Source organism: Ictidomys tridecemlineatus, chromosome 11 (genome assembly GCF_052094955.1).
Source record: "Ictidomys tridecemlineatus isolate mIctTri1 chromosome 11, mIctTri1.hap1, whole genome shotgun sequence".
Classification (NCBI taxonomy): Eukaryota; Metazoa; Chordata; class Mammalia; order Rodentia; family Sciuridae; genus Ictidomys; species Ictidomys tridecemlineatus.
Window position 1 is genome coordinate 48,051,140 of NC_135487.1, and position 15,458 is coordinate 48,066,597.

Consider the following 15,458-nt stretch of genomic DNA (forward strand, 5'->3'; position numbering starts at 1 on the left):
TGTCATGTACAACCACAAGAATGGGAAGTTATACTCTCTATATGTATAATATGTCAAATACTCTCTGCTGTCATGAGAAACTAAAAAGAACAAATAAAAAAATAAATAGTGTATACAAAAAAATCTATGGAAAATAAGAAAATGTCTATTTTTAATCAGAAAAATTACCACCACACATTAATCTATTTACATCCTTTATCTTATGTGATTCCCACAAAAGTCCTGTGAGATACACACAGAAAGGCCATTCATTTGTAAACAAAGTTTAGGATTCAGGGAAGGCAGCAAGGCAGCCATAGTCCCAGCTTGTGGCTGGCAGAGCTGGAGATGGGACTTTCTTTCTGATTCTCTTGCTGTGTTCACTGGTGATCACAGGGATGTCAAGGACTACAAGTTAGAAATAGCCATAGGAACATGAGATCTTATTGAATCAAAGGCTTCTATGTAAAAAGACCAGAGGTGTGGAGCAGACCAAGGCTTCCTGGGGAAGGCTGGGCCAGGGCGGTGATAGGAAGGCAGGCCGCTGAAGCACTCAACCTTCATCTCCCCCATGGCTCCACATGTATCAGTGCTGGGTGCTAGGTCCTGTGGAGACAGAGACAAAGATGACAGTCCCTGCCAACAACTGTACAGTCCTTGAGAACAGGAGAGATTCACAAGCTGTGATGTCCAGTGTGATGAATCCCACCTGGGTGGTGGTGGCTGGTTGGAAAGCCTTTAGAGCAGATGGAGTACCTGACTAGCACCCTGGGGAAGGAGAATTCTGCCAGACAGAGAAGGAAAGCCACATTGGAAGGAATGGTCACGTTCTTGAGGAGTCCCTGCTGAGAACCCCAGCACCTGCAGCAGCCTCATCATATCCCCATTGCCCTGTGTGCAGGGAGGCCAGACCGCCCTGATGCTGGGGGTCAGCCATGACCGGGAGGACATGGTCCAAGTGCTACTAAGCTGCCAGGCAGAAGTCAACCTGCAGGAACACAATGGATTGTCGGCTCTCATGGTGGCCTGTCACCATGGCAACACCGACCTGGTGCACCAGCTCCTGGACCACCAGACCTGCAACAGTAGCCTGACTGATAAGGTGAGACTTATGGACAGTTAACAAGTAGGCTAGTGTTTAACTTCTGGTCCTGAAAAGTGCCACAATGGCCAGCAAAATCCAACGAACCATATGGTGGTAGCAAAAGAAAAAAAAAAAAGTCAACCTCACAAGGCTGATTTAAATGAGGCAATACAATGCTTAGAGCCTGACTACTGGGAAACCCATGGCTCTGGACAACTGGATGAAGGAGCAAACTTTACAAAGTCATTTCTCCTTGTTAAACTGGAAATAGCTCTCTCATATTGATCTACTCTGCAAACTGGCCCATTCCACCAAGCCAGTCTGCTAAGTAGCCCTGCTAGACCCAGGCTTCTTAAATAAAGATCTCGGTAATGTGAGGACATCCATGACAATGATGATGATGATGATGATGATAACTGACCTGTTGCAAAATTATTTAAACCCCACGATGAACTTCTGAGGTTGATAGAGCTACTGCCATTTTGCTAGAGGAAACTGAGGTCCTAAATAGAAAAGTGCATTGGGTAAAGTACCCAAGATCACAACTGGTGGAACTCACCTCCCTTCAACTCCTGAGCCCAACATCCAGCTCTTCCATCATCCTCATTGTTGTCCCACGGAAGCAGCATGTCTCTAGTTTTCACAAGCGAATCTTTACACCTTTCAGAGCGCTTACCACATATCAGCAAATGAATCAACAATTGAATAAGTGAACCCCAATGCTTGGAGACCAATCTTCAGAAACTACAGGAGGTGTAGCAAGGAGGTTCAATATCCTTGAGCTCAAGCCCAGTACAAGAAAAAAAAACTGCTTTGGGCAGTGGGAGCCAATGAAAAATTTCTGAATAATGGGGGCCATTTGATCAGATTTGCTTCTTCTGATGATCACAGGGGAAGACTGGAAGCAAAGGGATCAGTTGGAAGGTTCCTATGAGACACTCGGTATAGAGCAATTTGGGTGGGGATGAAGACAGAGCCCTGCAGGAAAAGAATCAGGAACTGGGGCATGCCAAGATGGGGTGACACACTGAATGGTGGAGAGGCATCATAAAAGGGTGACAGGAGAATGGTGGTACCATTGTGCTTATATCTATGTTCTCTTCCTCCTTAGTAACACAACTCCCAAATTTTAGCTGGGCACATAACCACCCACAGGACAGAATCCAATTCCTAGCCCCCCCTTGCACTTTGGTGTGGCCAAGCAACTAAGATCTGGCTAATGGGCTATTAGCAAGGGAAAGGGTACAAACTCTGGCTCCTGCATTTAAAGTGAAGGGGATGGTTTTTCCCCCTCCCACTGGCTGGAATATGGTGACCAAAGAGCTTGATGCATGAAGATGAGGCCCACACCTGAGGGATGATGGAATAGTGAGTCAGAGCAGCTCATCCCCATCCAATCTGCTCTGGACTACTCATTCCCTATTTGATATTTGAGCAAGGAATAATATTCTAACTTGTTTAAGACACTGTACATTTGGATCTTTGTTGAGTTGAACAAATGTCCTCAGCACCCTATGGCAATCTCAAGGGTCTAATGCTATACCATAAGTGGGCTTCAGAATAGAAAAGCTTAGGAAAGCCTTTTGGAAGGAGCATCATGGCAAAGCTAGGGACAGTGGATGTCTCCTCCTGGTACCCTCCCCTGTTCATGCCCACAGTGGAAGCACTCAGCCCAGAGACCTACAGAAATGGGTCACCCAGCAGATGCCTGAACACAAACTGGGTCCCTAAGGCAGCCAGTCCTTAAGCCAATCAGTGAGTTTGAAATAACCTGGTGTGGAAACCTATGCAAAGCCATTGAATTATCTGAGCATTTTGAATACAAAAACATGAAGAGTTTCAGGCAATAGTGGTGGATTATTGTCAGAGACTGCAACCACAGAGTGCAAGAGACATGAGGACGGAAGCTGAATTTGCATGAGTAGAGGTCAAGACAAATTGAAGGTAGGAGCAAGAAGGAACTAGGAGTGGGCATCAGATCAAGAGTAGAGAATAAGCTTATTGACTAGCTGCCTCCTGGACTACCTACCAAGTTCCCCTGGCCTGGAAACCTCCCTTTCTAGACCCATTCCTCATCCCAGGACTGCACCAGTAAGCTGCCATGTTCCTGCAAGAGAACTAACTTGGCCTCTGGCTCCCAAAAGACAGGCACCACACACTACCTGTGCCAATCAGAAACTTAGGAGCTGGGATTTAGAAGAGGGCTTCAGCCCCCTTCTGGTGTCCAGGTTGTAACATGTGGATCTCAGAAGCTACTGTTGCCAGGGTCAGCCATGTGGGCTGAGGACCAAAAGGAACTCTTCAGATGGAAAGACTAGAGCAGATGCTCAGTGCAGAGCAGTGGGGAGAGACTACTTCCTGATGTGACCAGGGCAACCTTGCTCCATGAAGGCGCCGATGCATACCTCCCTTGCCTTCAGTAACTGCCCTAGGTGATTGTCTTTCCCCTGCCTCCTCTGGGTATGCAGCCTGTGGAAGCCAACCAAGGCCTGGTGTCTACTCAGATGTCTCAGGGTTTGGATCACAGTGGGCCACTTGGCCATTCAGGCTATTGATCTAAAAACTGGGATGGCAGTTCCTCCTCTGTTCTTGCAAGCATTTAATTAGCTAGAGCACTCAGCACAATGCTTGGCTCAGGACAGAGCTCAGCAGAGAGCTTCCCCTTCCCCTAGACCTGGCCATGTGCTTAGCAGCTTGACTTCCCCAGGTCCACCAGCCCTCCACATCTGAGGGCTTCACATCTGTGGATTCAACCAACTGTGAATTGACAAATGTTTAGAAAAACGTATTTCATCTGTAGTAAACACATAGGCTTTTGTTCTTTTCATGAGTCCCTCCACAATACAGTAAAACAACTACTTACATAGCATTTAAATTGCATTAGGTATAAATAATATAGAGACAATTTAAAATATATGGGAGCTTGGTGCTGTGGCACATGCCTGTAATCCAAGAGGCCCAGGAGGCAAGAGGATCATGAGTTCAAAGTCAGACTAAGCAACTCAGTGAGGCACTAAGCAACTCAAGCAACTAATAAGATCCTGTATCTCTCAGTTGTTAAGAGCCCCTGAGGTCAATCCTTGGTGCCAAAAAATGGATAAATAAATACAAAGTATATGAGAGGTTCAATCTCCAGCATTTCAAAATAAGTAAATTAAGAAAGTGTCCAGGGAGATCCAACATGGCGGTGGGCGCGGAGAGATCAAGTCTCTGACCTCTTTAGCTGCGTGGGCATAGAGAGTCGTAAACTGTCTAAATGCTGTTTGCTCAGGATCACTAGGCAATGCTGAGCTGACATGGATCTGGGGCGAAGAGTCTGGGTCTCTAGAACACACACTGAGCCCAAATTGGCTGCATTCAAGCTCCGGTTCGTCTGCTTCTCGTGACTCAGCACTAATGATCCCGCTGAAATAACTGGTTGGCCCTTCTGAAATTATAGAGGTAAAAGCCAATGGAGCCTTCATAAGTAGTGGCCACAGGATTGAAACGGGGCTTGGGAGAGACAGTCAGGACCCACCCATTGCATTGGTCACCCAGCAAAGGGAATGAACGGTCACCATTTGCATGGGATACCACCATGGCAGAGAACTGACGTCACGGGCGGAGGAGATAACTTCATTGAAACCAGTGGTGACAGGTATGTAATCCCCTAGCCATCTGTCTCCACACAGCGGGGAAACCTTAAGGGCCCCTCCCAGCTCTCCCGTGAGTGCGATAGCCAGAACGAGGGAATCAGGAGTGGTGCTGGACTCGTGCGTGGAACTCCCGCCTACCACTCCCTCCAGTGCTGACAACTGAGGTCTCTTACACCAGCTACCGGGGGCGTGGCTACCGGAGGGCAAGCAAATTCGCTGGGGGTTCTCAGCCCCAAGCTCTACAAACTTAGGGTCTGAGGGAGGCAAACAGGGAGAGTGTGCCCAGGCGTTCATGAAAACAGGGCTCCCAGGAGCAGCAGACCTGGCATGTAGCCAATATTGTGGTGAGCGTCACCAGTGAGCAGGGCCAGGCTTGAGGAAACACAAGAGAAGGCCCTAGGCACTCAAGATTGGAGACATGCCCAGTCTGGGAGGAAGAGCTGCTGCACAGTGATTGGTTCCCACCTATTGAGAGGAGAAGCTTGGCCCAGTGGGCACAGCTCCACCTACTGGAACAGAAGTTAATCGAACTCTATGACTGCATTTATTATTATTATTATTATTTTTTAATTTGTTTTTTTTTCTTTTATTTTCTTTTTTTGTTGTTGCTCTTTAACCTTTTTTAAATGTTTTTAATTTTTATTAATTTTTAAATTTTATTATTATTATTTTAAATTTTAATTTTCATTTTTTAATTATCATTATTATTTTTTTTAAAAATTTTTTCTTTCTTTCTTTATTTTCTAATTTTTCTTTTGTCTTTTCATTTCTTTTCAATTTTCTTATTCCCCCTTCCTTGAATTCTACTTGCCTAATCTCATTCTCTTTAGTGACTTCTTCCCTTCTCTTCTAATATCTTTCCTCCCAAGCATCAAATAAATTTATAAGAGTAAACAGTAACTCAGCATTCAAACAGAACAAGAAGTAACATGAGCAGCATAAAAAAGCAAGGAAGAAAAGGAGTACAAACAATGAAGGACAGCCTAAATATTCAGGAAGACCTAGAGTCATCAGAAAAATGGTCATATAAAGAACTCAAGGAATACCTTAGACAGATGGAGTGGAACCTTAAAGAGGATACGAGACAGCAAATCCAAACAGTGAAAGAATACATTGAAAATGAATTACATAAACAGATAAAAGAAGAAGTTAAGCATCTTTGTCAGGAGATAGAGATTATTAAAAAAAATCAAACAATAATTGTAGAAATGAAGGAAACGATAAACCAAATTAAAAACTCAATTGAGAGTATCACTAACAGAGTGGAGCAAGTAGAAGCCAGAATGTCAGATAATGAAGACAAAATATATCATCTTGAAAAGAGTCTAGCCAACTCAGAAAGGCTGATAAAAAATTACGAGAAAAACATCCAAGAGATATGGAATAACATAAAAAAACCAAACTTACGAGTCATCATGATAGAGGAAGGTACAGAGATTCAAACCAAGGGAAAGAGTAACCTGCTGAATGAAATAATTACAGAAAACTTTCCAGAAATAAAAAAGGAAACGGATATACAAATTGTAGATGCATACAGGACACCGAGCACACAAAATCACAGTAGACCAATGCCAAGACACATTGTTATGAAGATATCCAATATACAGAACAAAGAGAAAATATTAAAAGCTACAAGAGAAAGGAGGCAGATTACATTCAGGGGTAAACCAATAAGGTTAATAACGGATTTTTCATCACAGACGCTGAAAGCGAGAAGATCCTGGAACAACGCATTTCAAACACTGAAAGACAATGGATGCCAACCAAGAATTCTGTATCCAGCAAAATTAAGCTTCAGGTATGACAACAAAATAAAAATCTTTCATGATAAACAAAAGCTTAAAGAATTTGCAGCCAGAAAACCAGCATTGCAAAGCGTCTTGAGCAAAACACTACACGAGGAAGAAATGAAAAACAACAACCAAAACCATCAGTGGGAAGTGCCTCGATAATGACGGTAATGACAGAGGGCGGGGAGAAAGCTAATCATGGAGAAACAAACTAAATTAAAAAAAAAGATAAATAATCAAACATGGCTGGCAGTACAAACCATATATGAATAGTAACTCTAAATGTTAATGGCTTAAACTCTCCAATAAAGCGACATAGGCTGGTAACATGGATTAAAAAACCAAATCCAACAATATGTTGCCTCCAGGAGACACATCTGATTGGAAAAGACATACACAGGCTGAAGGTGAAAGGTTGGGAAAAAATATATCACCTCGTAAGCAAGCAGGGGTGGCCATCCTAATATTGAATAAAATCGACTTCAAGACTAAGTTAATCCAAAGGGATAAGGAAGGAAATTATATACTGTTAAAAGGAACCATTCACCAACAAGACATAACAATTATCAATATTTATGCACCAAATAATGGTGCTGCGACATTCATAAAACAAATTCTCCTCAAGTTCAATAATCAAATAGACCACAACACTATATCCACCATCATCAAGTGGATATACTATTTTCTCAGCAGCACATGGATCCTTCTCAAAAATAGACCATATATTATGCCATAGGGCCACCCTCAGTAAATATAAAGGGGTGGAGATAATACCATGCATTTTATCTGATCATAATGGAATGAAAGTGGAAATCAATGATAAAATAAGGAAGGAAAATCCTACATCACATGGAAAATGAACAATATGTTACTGAATGATCAATGGGTTACAGAAGACATAAAGGAGGAAATCAAAAAATTCTTAGAGATAAATGAAAATACAGACACAACATATCGGAATCTATGGGACACAATGAAAGCAGTTTTAAGAGGGATATTCATCGCCTGGAGGTCATTCCTCAAAAAAAGGAAAAACCAACAAATAAATGAGCTCACACTTCTTCCCAAAGCCCTAGAAAAGGAAGAGAAAAACAACAGCAAATGTAGCAGAAGGCAAGAAATAATTTAAATCAGATCGGATGAAATTGAAACAAAAGAAACTATTGAACAAATTAACAAAACTAAAAGTTGGTTCTTTGAAAAAATAAATAAGATCGACAGACCCTTAGCCATGCTAATGAAGAGAAGAAGAGAGAGAACTCAAATTACTAACATACGGGATGAAAAAGGCAATATCACAACAGATGCTACAGAAATACAGAAGACAATTAGAAATTATTTTGAAAACCTATATTCCAATAAAATAGAAGATAGTGAAGACAATGATAAATTTCTTTTTTTTTTTAAAGAGAGAGTGAGAGAGAAGAGAGAGAGAGAATTTTTAATATTTATTTTTTAGTTTTCGGCGGACACAACATCTTTGTTGGTATGTGGTGCTGAGGATCGAACCCGGGCTGCACGCATGCCAGGCGAGCTCGCTACTGCTTGAGCCACATCCCCAGCCCCAAATTTCTTAAGTCATATGATTTGCCAAGATTGAGTAAGGAGGATACACACAATTTGAACAGACCAATATCAATGGATGAAATAGAAGAAGCAATCAAAAGACTACCAACCAAGAAAAGCCCAGGACCGGATGGGTATACAGAGTTTTATAAAACCTTTAAAGAAGAATCAATACCAATACTTTTCAAGTTATTTCAGGAAATAGAAAAAGAGGGAGCTCTGCCAAATTCATTCTATGATGCCAACATCACCCTGATTCCGAAACCAGACAAAGACACCTCAAGGAAAGAAAACTACAGACCAATATCTCTGATGAACCTAGATGCAAAAATCCTCAATAAAATTCTGGCAAATCAGATACAAAGGCTCATCAAAAAAATTGTGCACCATGATCAAGTAGGATTAATCCTTGGGATGCAAGGATGGTTCAATATACAGAAATCAATAAATGTTATTCACCACATCAATAGACTTAAAGATAAGAACCATATGATCATCTCAATAGATACAGAAAAAGCATTCGACGAAGTACAGCATCCCTTTATGTTCAAAACATTAGAAAAACTAGGGATAACAGGAACTTACCTCGACATTGTAAAAGCTATCTATGCTAAGCCTCAGGCTAGCATCATTCTGAATGGAGAAAATTGAAGGCATTCCCTCTAAAATCTGAAACAAGACAGGAATGCCCTCTATCACCACTTCTATTCAATATAGTTCTCAAAACACTGGCCAGAGCAATTAGACAGATGAAATAAATTAAAGGCATAAAAATAGGAAAAGAAGAACTTAAATCATCACTATTTGCAGATGACATCATTCTATACCTAGAAGACCCAAAAAGGTCTACAAAAAAACTACTAGAACTAATAAATGAATTCAGCAAAGTGGCAGGATATAAAATCAACACGCATAAATCAAAGGCATTTCTGTATATCAGTGACAAAACTTCTGAAACGGAAATGAGGAATAACACTCCATTCACAATATCCTCAAAAAAAAAAATAAATAAAATACTTGGGAATCAACCTAACAAAAGAGGTGAAAGATTTATACAATGAAAACTACAGAACCCTAAAAAGAGAAGTAGAAGAAGATCTTAGAAGATGGAAAAATATACCCTGTTCATGGATAGGCAGAACTAACATCATCAAAATGGCGATATCACCAAAAATTCTCTATAGGTTTAATGCAGTGCCAATCAAAATCCCAAAGGCATTTCTTGTAGAAATAGAGAAAACAATCATGAAATTCATATGGAAAAATAAAAGACCCAGAATAGTAAAAGCAATTCTAAGCAGGAAGTGTGAATCAGGCGGTATAGCGATACCAGATTTCGAACTATATTACAGAGCAATAGTAACAAAAACAGCATGGTACTAGTACCAAAACAGGCTTGTGGACCAATGGTACAGAATAGAGGACACAGAGACTAATCCACAAAGCTGCAACTATCTTATATTTGATAAAGGAGCTTAAAGCATGCAATGGAGGAAGGATAGCATCTTCAACAAATGGTGTTGGGAAAACTGCAAATCCATATGCAACAAAATGAACCTGAATCCCTTTCTCTCGCCATGCACAAAAGTTAATTCAAAGTGGATCAAGTAGCTAGATATCAAATCAGAGACTCTGTGTCTGATAGAAGAAAAAGTTGGCTCCGATCTACATATTGTGGGGTGGGGCTCCAAATTCCTTAATAGGACACCCATAGCACAAGAGTTAACAACAAGAATCAACAAATGGGACTTACTTAAACTGAAAAGTTTTTTCTCAGCAAGAAAAACAATAAGAGAGGTAAATAGGGAGCCTGCATCATGGGAACAAATTTTTACTCCTCACACTTCAGATAGAGCCCTAATATCCAGAGTATATAAAGAACTCAGAAAATTAGACAATAAGATAACAAATAACCCAATCAACAAATGGGCCAAGGACCTGAACAGACACTTCTCAGAGGAGGACATACAATCAATCCACAAGCACATGAAAAAATGCTCACCATCTCTAGCAGTCAGAGAAATGCAAATAAATCAAAACCACCCTAAGATACCATCTCACTCCAGTAAGATTAGTAGCCATTATGAAGTCAAACAACAACAAGTGCTGGTGAGGATGTGGGGAAAAGGGTACTCTTGTACATTGCTGGTGGGACTGCAAACTGGTGCGCCCAATTTGGAAAGCAGTATGGAGATTCCTGGGAAAGCTGGGAATGGAACCACCTTTTGACCCAGCTATTGCCCTTCTGGGACTATTCCCTGAAGACCTTAAAAGATTGTACTACAGGGATACTGCCACATCGATGTTCATAGCAGCACAATTCACAATCGCTGGACAGTGGAACCAACCCAGGTGCCCTTCAATAGATGAATGGATAAAAAAATGTGGCATTTATACACCATGGATTATTACGCAGCACTAAGAAATGACAAAATCATGGAATTTCCAGGGAAATGGATGGCACTAGAGCAGATTATGCTTAGTGAAGCTAGCAAATCCCTAAAAAACAAATACCAAATGTCTTCTATGATATAATGAGAGCAACTAAGAACAGAGCAGGGAGGAAGAACAGGAAGAAAAGATTAACATTAAACAGAGACATGAGGTGGGAGGAAAAGGGAGAGAAAAGGGAAATTGCATGGAAATGGAGGGAGACCCTCATTGTTATACAAAATTACATATAAGAGGTTGTGAGGGGAATGGGAAAACAAACAAGGAGAGAAATGAATTACAGTAGATGGGGTAGAGAGAGAAGATGGGAGGGGAGGGGAGGGGGGATAGTAGAGGTTAGGAAAGGTAGCAGAATACAACAGTTACTATTATGGCATTATGTAAAAATGTGGATGTGTAACCGATGTGATTCTGCAATCTGTATTTGGGGTAAAAATGGGAGTTCATAACCCACTTGAATCTAATGTATGAAATATGATATGTCAAGAGCTTTGTAAAGTTTTGAACAACCAATAAAAAAAAACCCTTCATCTTAAACATCCAGTAAATAAATTTTAACAGCCTTATATTAAGAGTACTGGGCTTTAATGTCTATACCTTTATAATTATTTATCTTTTTTATTAATTTAGGTCTGTATTATCCTATCTGTCTGATGGCTTATTTTCTTAAATTAACCCAGGTTGTGTGTTTTTAAAGCAGTACCTCTGTAAAATATGTGAAGAAGGGCTTTGCAAATGTGGGACCCAAGGAGAATCAGGTAGAGAGAAGGACACAGTTCACTCAGAACTGCTAGTCCAGAGGGGTCAGGGGGCAGGGGACAGGGAAATAAAACATGGGAGAAATTGCTTAGTGTCTTTTGAAATCTCTCTTGCCTGTAGCACAAACCTGCAATGCCAAGTACTCAGGGGAGGTTGAGGCAGGAGGACTGCAAGTCAGAACCCAGCCTGGACAATTAAGGGAGACCTTGTCCACAAATACAAAGGGCTGGATTTGTAGCTCAGAGATAGAGTGCCCCTAGCTTTACTTCTTGCCTGGACTTAATTTTGAAACTTGTTTTAACTGTCTTTTGAATATATACATCTTTTAAAATTCAAATTTTCTAAATTAGAACTCAAATTCTAGAATAACAGAGTGTAACACTTGCCTTTCTTTCCAGCACAGTCTTAGTCTGAAGAGACCTACTGTAGGGCAGCCATACCCAAATTTGGAATTAGTTTACAAACAGATTACAATTGAAACTCATCAGTCTTCTGCCCCTGGTGCACCTGGGCTGTGCTCTGAACAGAGGCCTCCACTTTTTGTTTTTTTCATATACTAGGGGTTTCAACCCAGAGAGGCTTAACCACTGAGCCATATCCCCAGCCCTTTTTAAAATATTTCATTTAGAAACAGGGTCTCACTGAGTTACTTAGGGCCTCTCTAAACTGCTGAGGCTGGCTTTGAGCTCAAAATCCTCCTGCCTCAGCCTCTTAGCTGCTGGGACTACAGGCATGCACCACTGCGCCCAACCCAGAGGCCTCCACTTGTAAGGCTCTAGGCCTGGGGATAGAGTGTAGGAATAAAGAAGAGGATTTGTTGAGGCAGATCCCAACCCCCTTCATCTTAAGGGACCTAGCACATTTTGCTGGAGGACTTAGGAGTTTTGCATCAGGTAATTGCATGTTAATTTCTCAACAATTTGCTATCAAAGCCCAAAATGTTTCAATAGATTGAGTCCACGTGTTCATGGGGAGGTGGAGAAAAGAACTTGCTGTCAGCCCCATCTAGGTCACTGTCTCCCCACTGCCAATATCTGTAGGTTCTGTTGACACTGGGGGAATGAAGGTTTCTATTGGTTTCAAGAGAGAAATCCCTGCCAAACTCTTGATTTCAAAAAGGTATGCAAAATTCAAAAGTGCATGTTTTGCAGTGGTTCGGAATAATCACACTGTGAGCAGGTACTAAATTCCAGCAAAGACAGTATCATGGATAAGATTATATTAATGCTTTTGATTTCATTCCCTCATAGCTTCCTTTGTGGTTCAGTGTTGAGTCTGTTTTACACTTGTTTTATAAGAGTTTTAAGTACAAGGAGTGTAAACTTGCATCAAGCTTGGTAAACACTGAAGGATCCCATCAGCAGCTAGTAATTCAATCAGCAGGTCTGGCAGTGTAGCTCAGTGGTAGAGTATCTGCATGCATGTATGAGGCCCAAATCTAATCCCAGCACTGTGTGTGTGTGTGTGAGAGAGAGAGAGAGAGAGAGAGAGAGAGAGAGAGAGAGAGAGAGAGAGAGAGAGAGAGAAAGGAGGGAGGGAGGAAGGAAGGAAAAATGTTGTGGAGAGAAAATGTGATCAGCAGTGATATTCCCCTCTTGCACTGCACTATCCAAAGAAGATGCACGCAGATTACTTGGAGGCAAGTATTCAGGTCTTTTTATTTGGTAGATCAGTGGGCTTTCCAACCAGAACCTGCTTTCATATGAAACTTGCTTGCTTTTGATGGAGGTGACTGTTGGAGGCCCACCATGTTAGCCTCCTTGGGACAGGATGAAAAAGGAGTTCAAAGAAGCAGTCTCCAGGCTCAGGAAGGCACGGACCAGGTACCCCACTCCTGCTGGCCCCAACTGTGGGGCTCATGTGAAGTCAAGGTATGTGCACGGGTGCAGCAGTGGTGCTGGTTGCAAATGACATGGGCAGGCCAGGTGGCCAGGCCTGGTTGCAGTCTGAGCCAGAAGGTAGAGCCTCAGGGGGCTCCAGCAGCAGCATGTGAACAAAGCATGTCCACGAAGGAGAAGGAAAAAATTACTCATCAAAATCTTCTTTAAGCCAGGCATAGTGGTGCATGCCTGTAATACCAGTGACTTTGGAGGCCGAGGAGGCTCTCAAGTTGGAGGCCAGCCTGAGCAACTTAGCAAGTCCTTCAGAAACTTATCAAGACCCTGTGTCAAAATATAAAACCCAGAGGCAGTCGCAAATGTAAAAAAATACAGCTGCTATGGAAAATGATAAAGAAATTCCTCAAAAAACAAAATAAACAAACAAAAGTAAAACTAAAATCTGAATTATCATATGACTCAACAACTCCACTTTTAGGTATATAATCAGAGCCGGACCTCAAAGGGAGTTTTACACACTCATAATAATGGCAGCATTACTCACCATAGCCAAGACATGAAAGAAACAGAAATGCCCATCTATGGATGATGAATGAAGATGTGGTACATCTGTACAATGGAATATCCTACAGCCTTTTTCAAGGAGATGCTGACACCTGCTACATCACAGATGAGCCTCAGGGATATTATGGAAGTGAAATGTCAGTCACAAGAAATATTCTAATATTCTATGATTCCACTCACATGAGATATCTAGAATAGTCTGAATAATAAAAACAGGAAGTTGGCATTTCTGGAGCGTGGGGCATAGTTGTGTTTAACAGGCAGAGTTTCAAATTGGCAAAATGAAAACTCTGTGGCTCTGGAAATCATGGTACATGCCTGTAATCCAGCAATTCAGGATGGTGAGGCAGGAGGATTGCAAGTTTGAGGCCAGCCTCTTTATCAAAGAGGCAATTTAATGAGACCGTATATTTTTTTAAAATATTTATTTTTTTAGTTATCAGCAGACACAACATCTTTGTTGGTATGTGGTGCTTAGGATCAAACCCAGGCCGCATGCATGCCAGACGAGCATGCTACTGCTTGAGCCACATCCCCAGCCTGAGACCCTATCTTAAAAAAAAAAAAAAAATAAGCTAAGGCTGTGCCAGCTCAGTGGTTTAGTGCTTATCTCGAATGCAGAAACTTATATTCCATACCCAGCACAAGAAAAATAAATAAAATAATAAGTACTTGGAGGAATTTTACAGAAATGCAAATAGCAGAGGTTGGCCTTTCTGAATCTATCCTCCCTCTCCCTTAGTGTTTAATTGCTATCTGATGGGCCAAAATATCTATGATATCCTCAGAGAATTGTGCCGTTTCCTCATCTAGATTGCAAAGTCTTTCTTCAAGCTTTTCTATTCTACTCCACAGATCATCTATTGAATTCTTAGTTTCCAGGACATCTGGAAGGCATTTTTTAATTTTTCCAATCTCTTCTCCCATCTCTCGGAGGACACCGATCACAGTTGTTCTATAGTTTGTTTCTGTTTCCTGGATTAGGTCTGCCTCTGGAAGAGTCTTCCACATAAAAAACCCTCCTACTTCCTCTTCCTCCTCTTTCTCAGAATTCTGTACCTTACTGAACACCATAATCTCTTCATCAGCTCCCATCTTTCCCATCACACTTGTCCTTGTTGCAGGAACAAGGCGACAGGTTGAGTCCTGTTTCTCACATAATATTGAGTCATCTTCGCCCTCCTCCTCCTCCCACTCTTCCTCCTCCCACCATTCCTCCTCCTCCTCCCACCACTCCTCCTCCTCTTCCATGGCACAGGCCCCTTCTTCCTCTTCTGCCCTCACATAAAAGATGTCTTCCTTGTGGGTCCCTGATTCTTCTTCTGTCACCTCAAAGGTAGGGATTCCTTTATCCTTCCACTCTGAAAACTCTTCCCCCTGAGTCTCTAAGTTCTTCACTTCTGGCCTAGAGACTTTCACATCTTTGGTGAATACGAAATGCAAGCCATCACTTGCTGTTCCTCCAGCTTCATGTTTTGAATTCACAAGAGCATTACCCTGAAAGTAAAAAAAAAAAAAAAACAATTTTTTTTTTTTGTAAATTGTATGTCTCTAACAGAATTAAAAATTTTCACTTCACTCTCTAAATTTAATATGACTACCACTTTGACAATGAGCAAGTACTGGAAGAACTGCTTCAATATTTCTTTTTTTTCTTTTTTTTCATGGTGCTGGGGATCAAACCTGGGGCCTTGAAGTAATTACATGTTATGAAGGACTAGTCCCCAAGCAAGGCAAGTGTCTCTATGATTATTCCAACACACTCATAGCTACTTTATAGTACTCACAACAA

At 41.4% G+C, this 15,458-nt stretch overlaps 1 protein-coding gene across 1 annotated transcript in view; it reads left to right on the forward strand.

The window, feature by feature from the left end:
• The first annotated feature begins 898 nt into the window (after positions 1–898).
• LOC144368566 (KN motif and ankyrin repeat domain-containing protein 4-like) overlaps positions 899–15,458 on the forward strand; it is an 85,133-nt gene continuing 70,573 nt past the window's right edge. Inside the window, 1 exon segment of the mRNA XM_078027762.1 lies at positions 899–1,081. Within this exon segment, the coding sequence (XP_077883888.1) occupies positions 899–1,081 (183 nt within the window).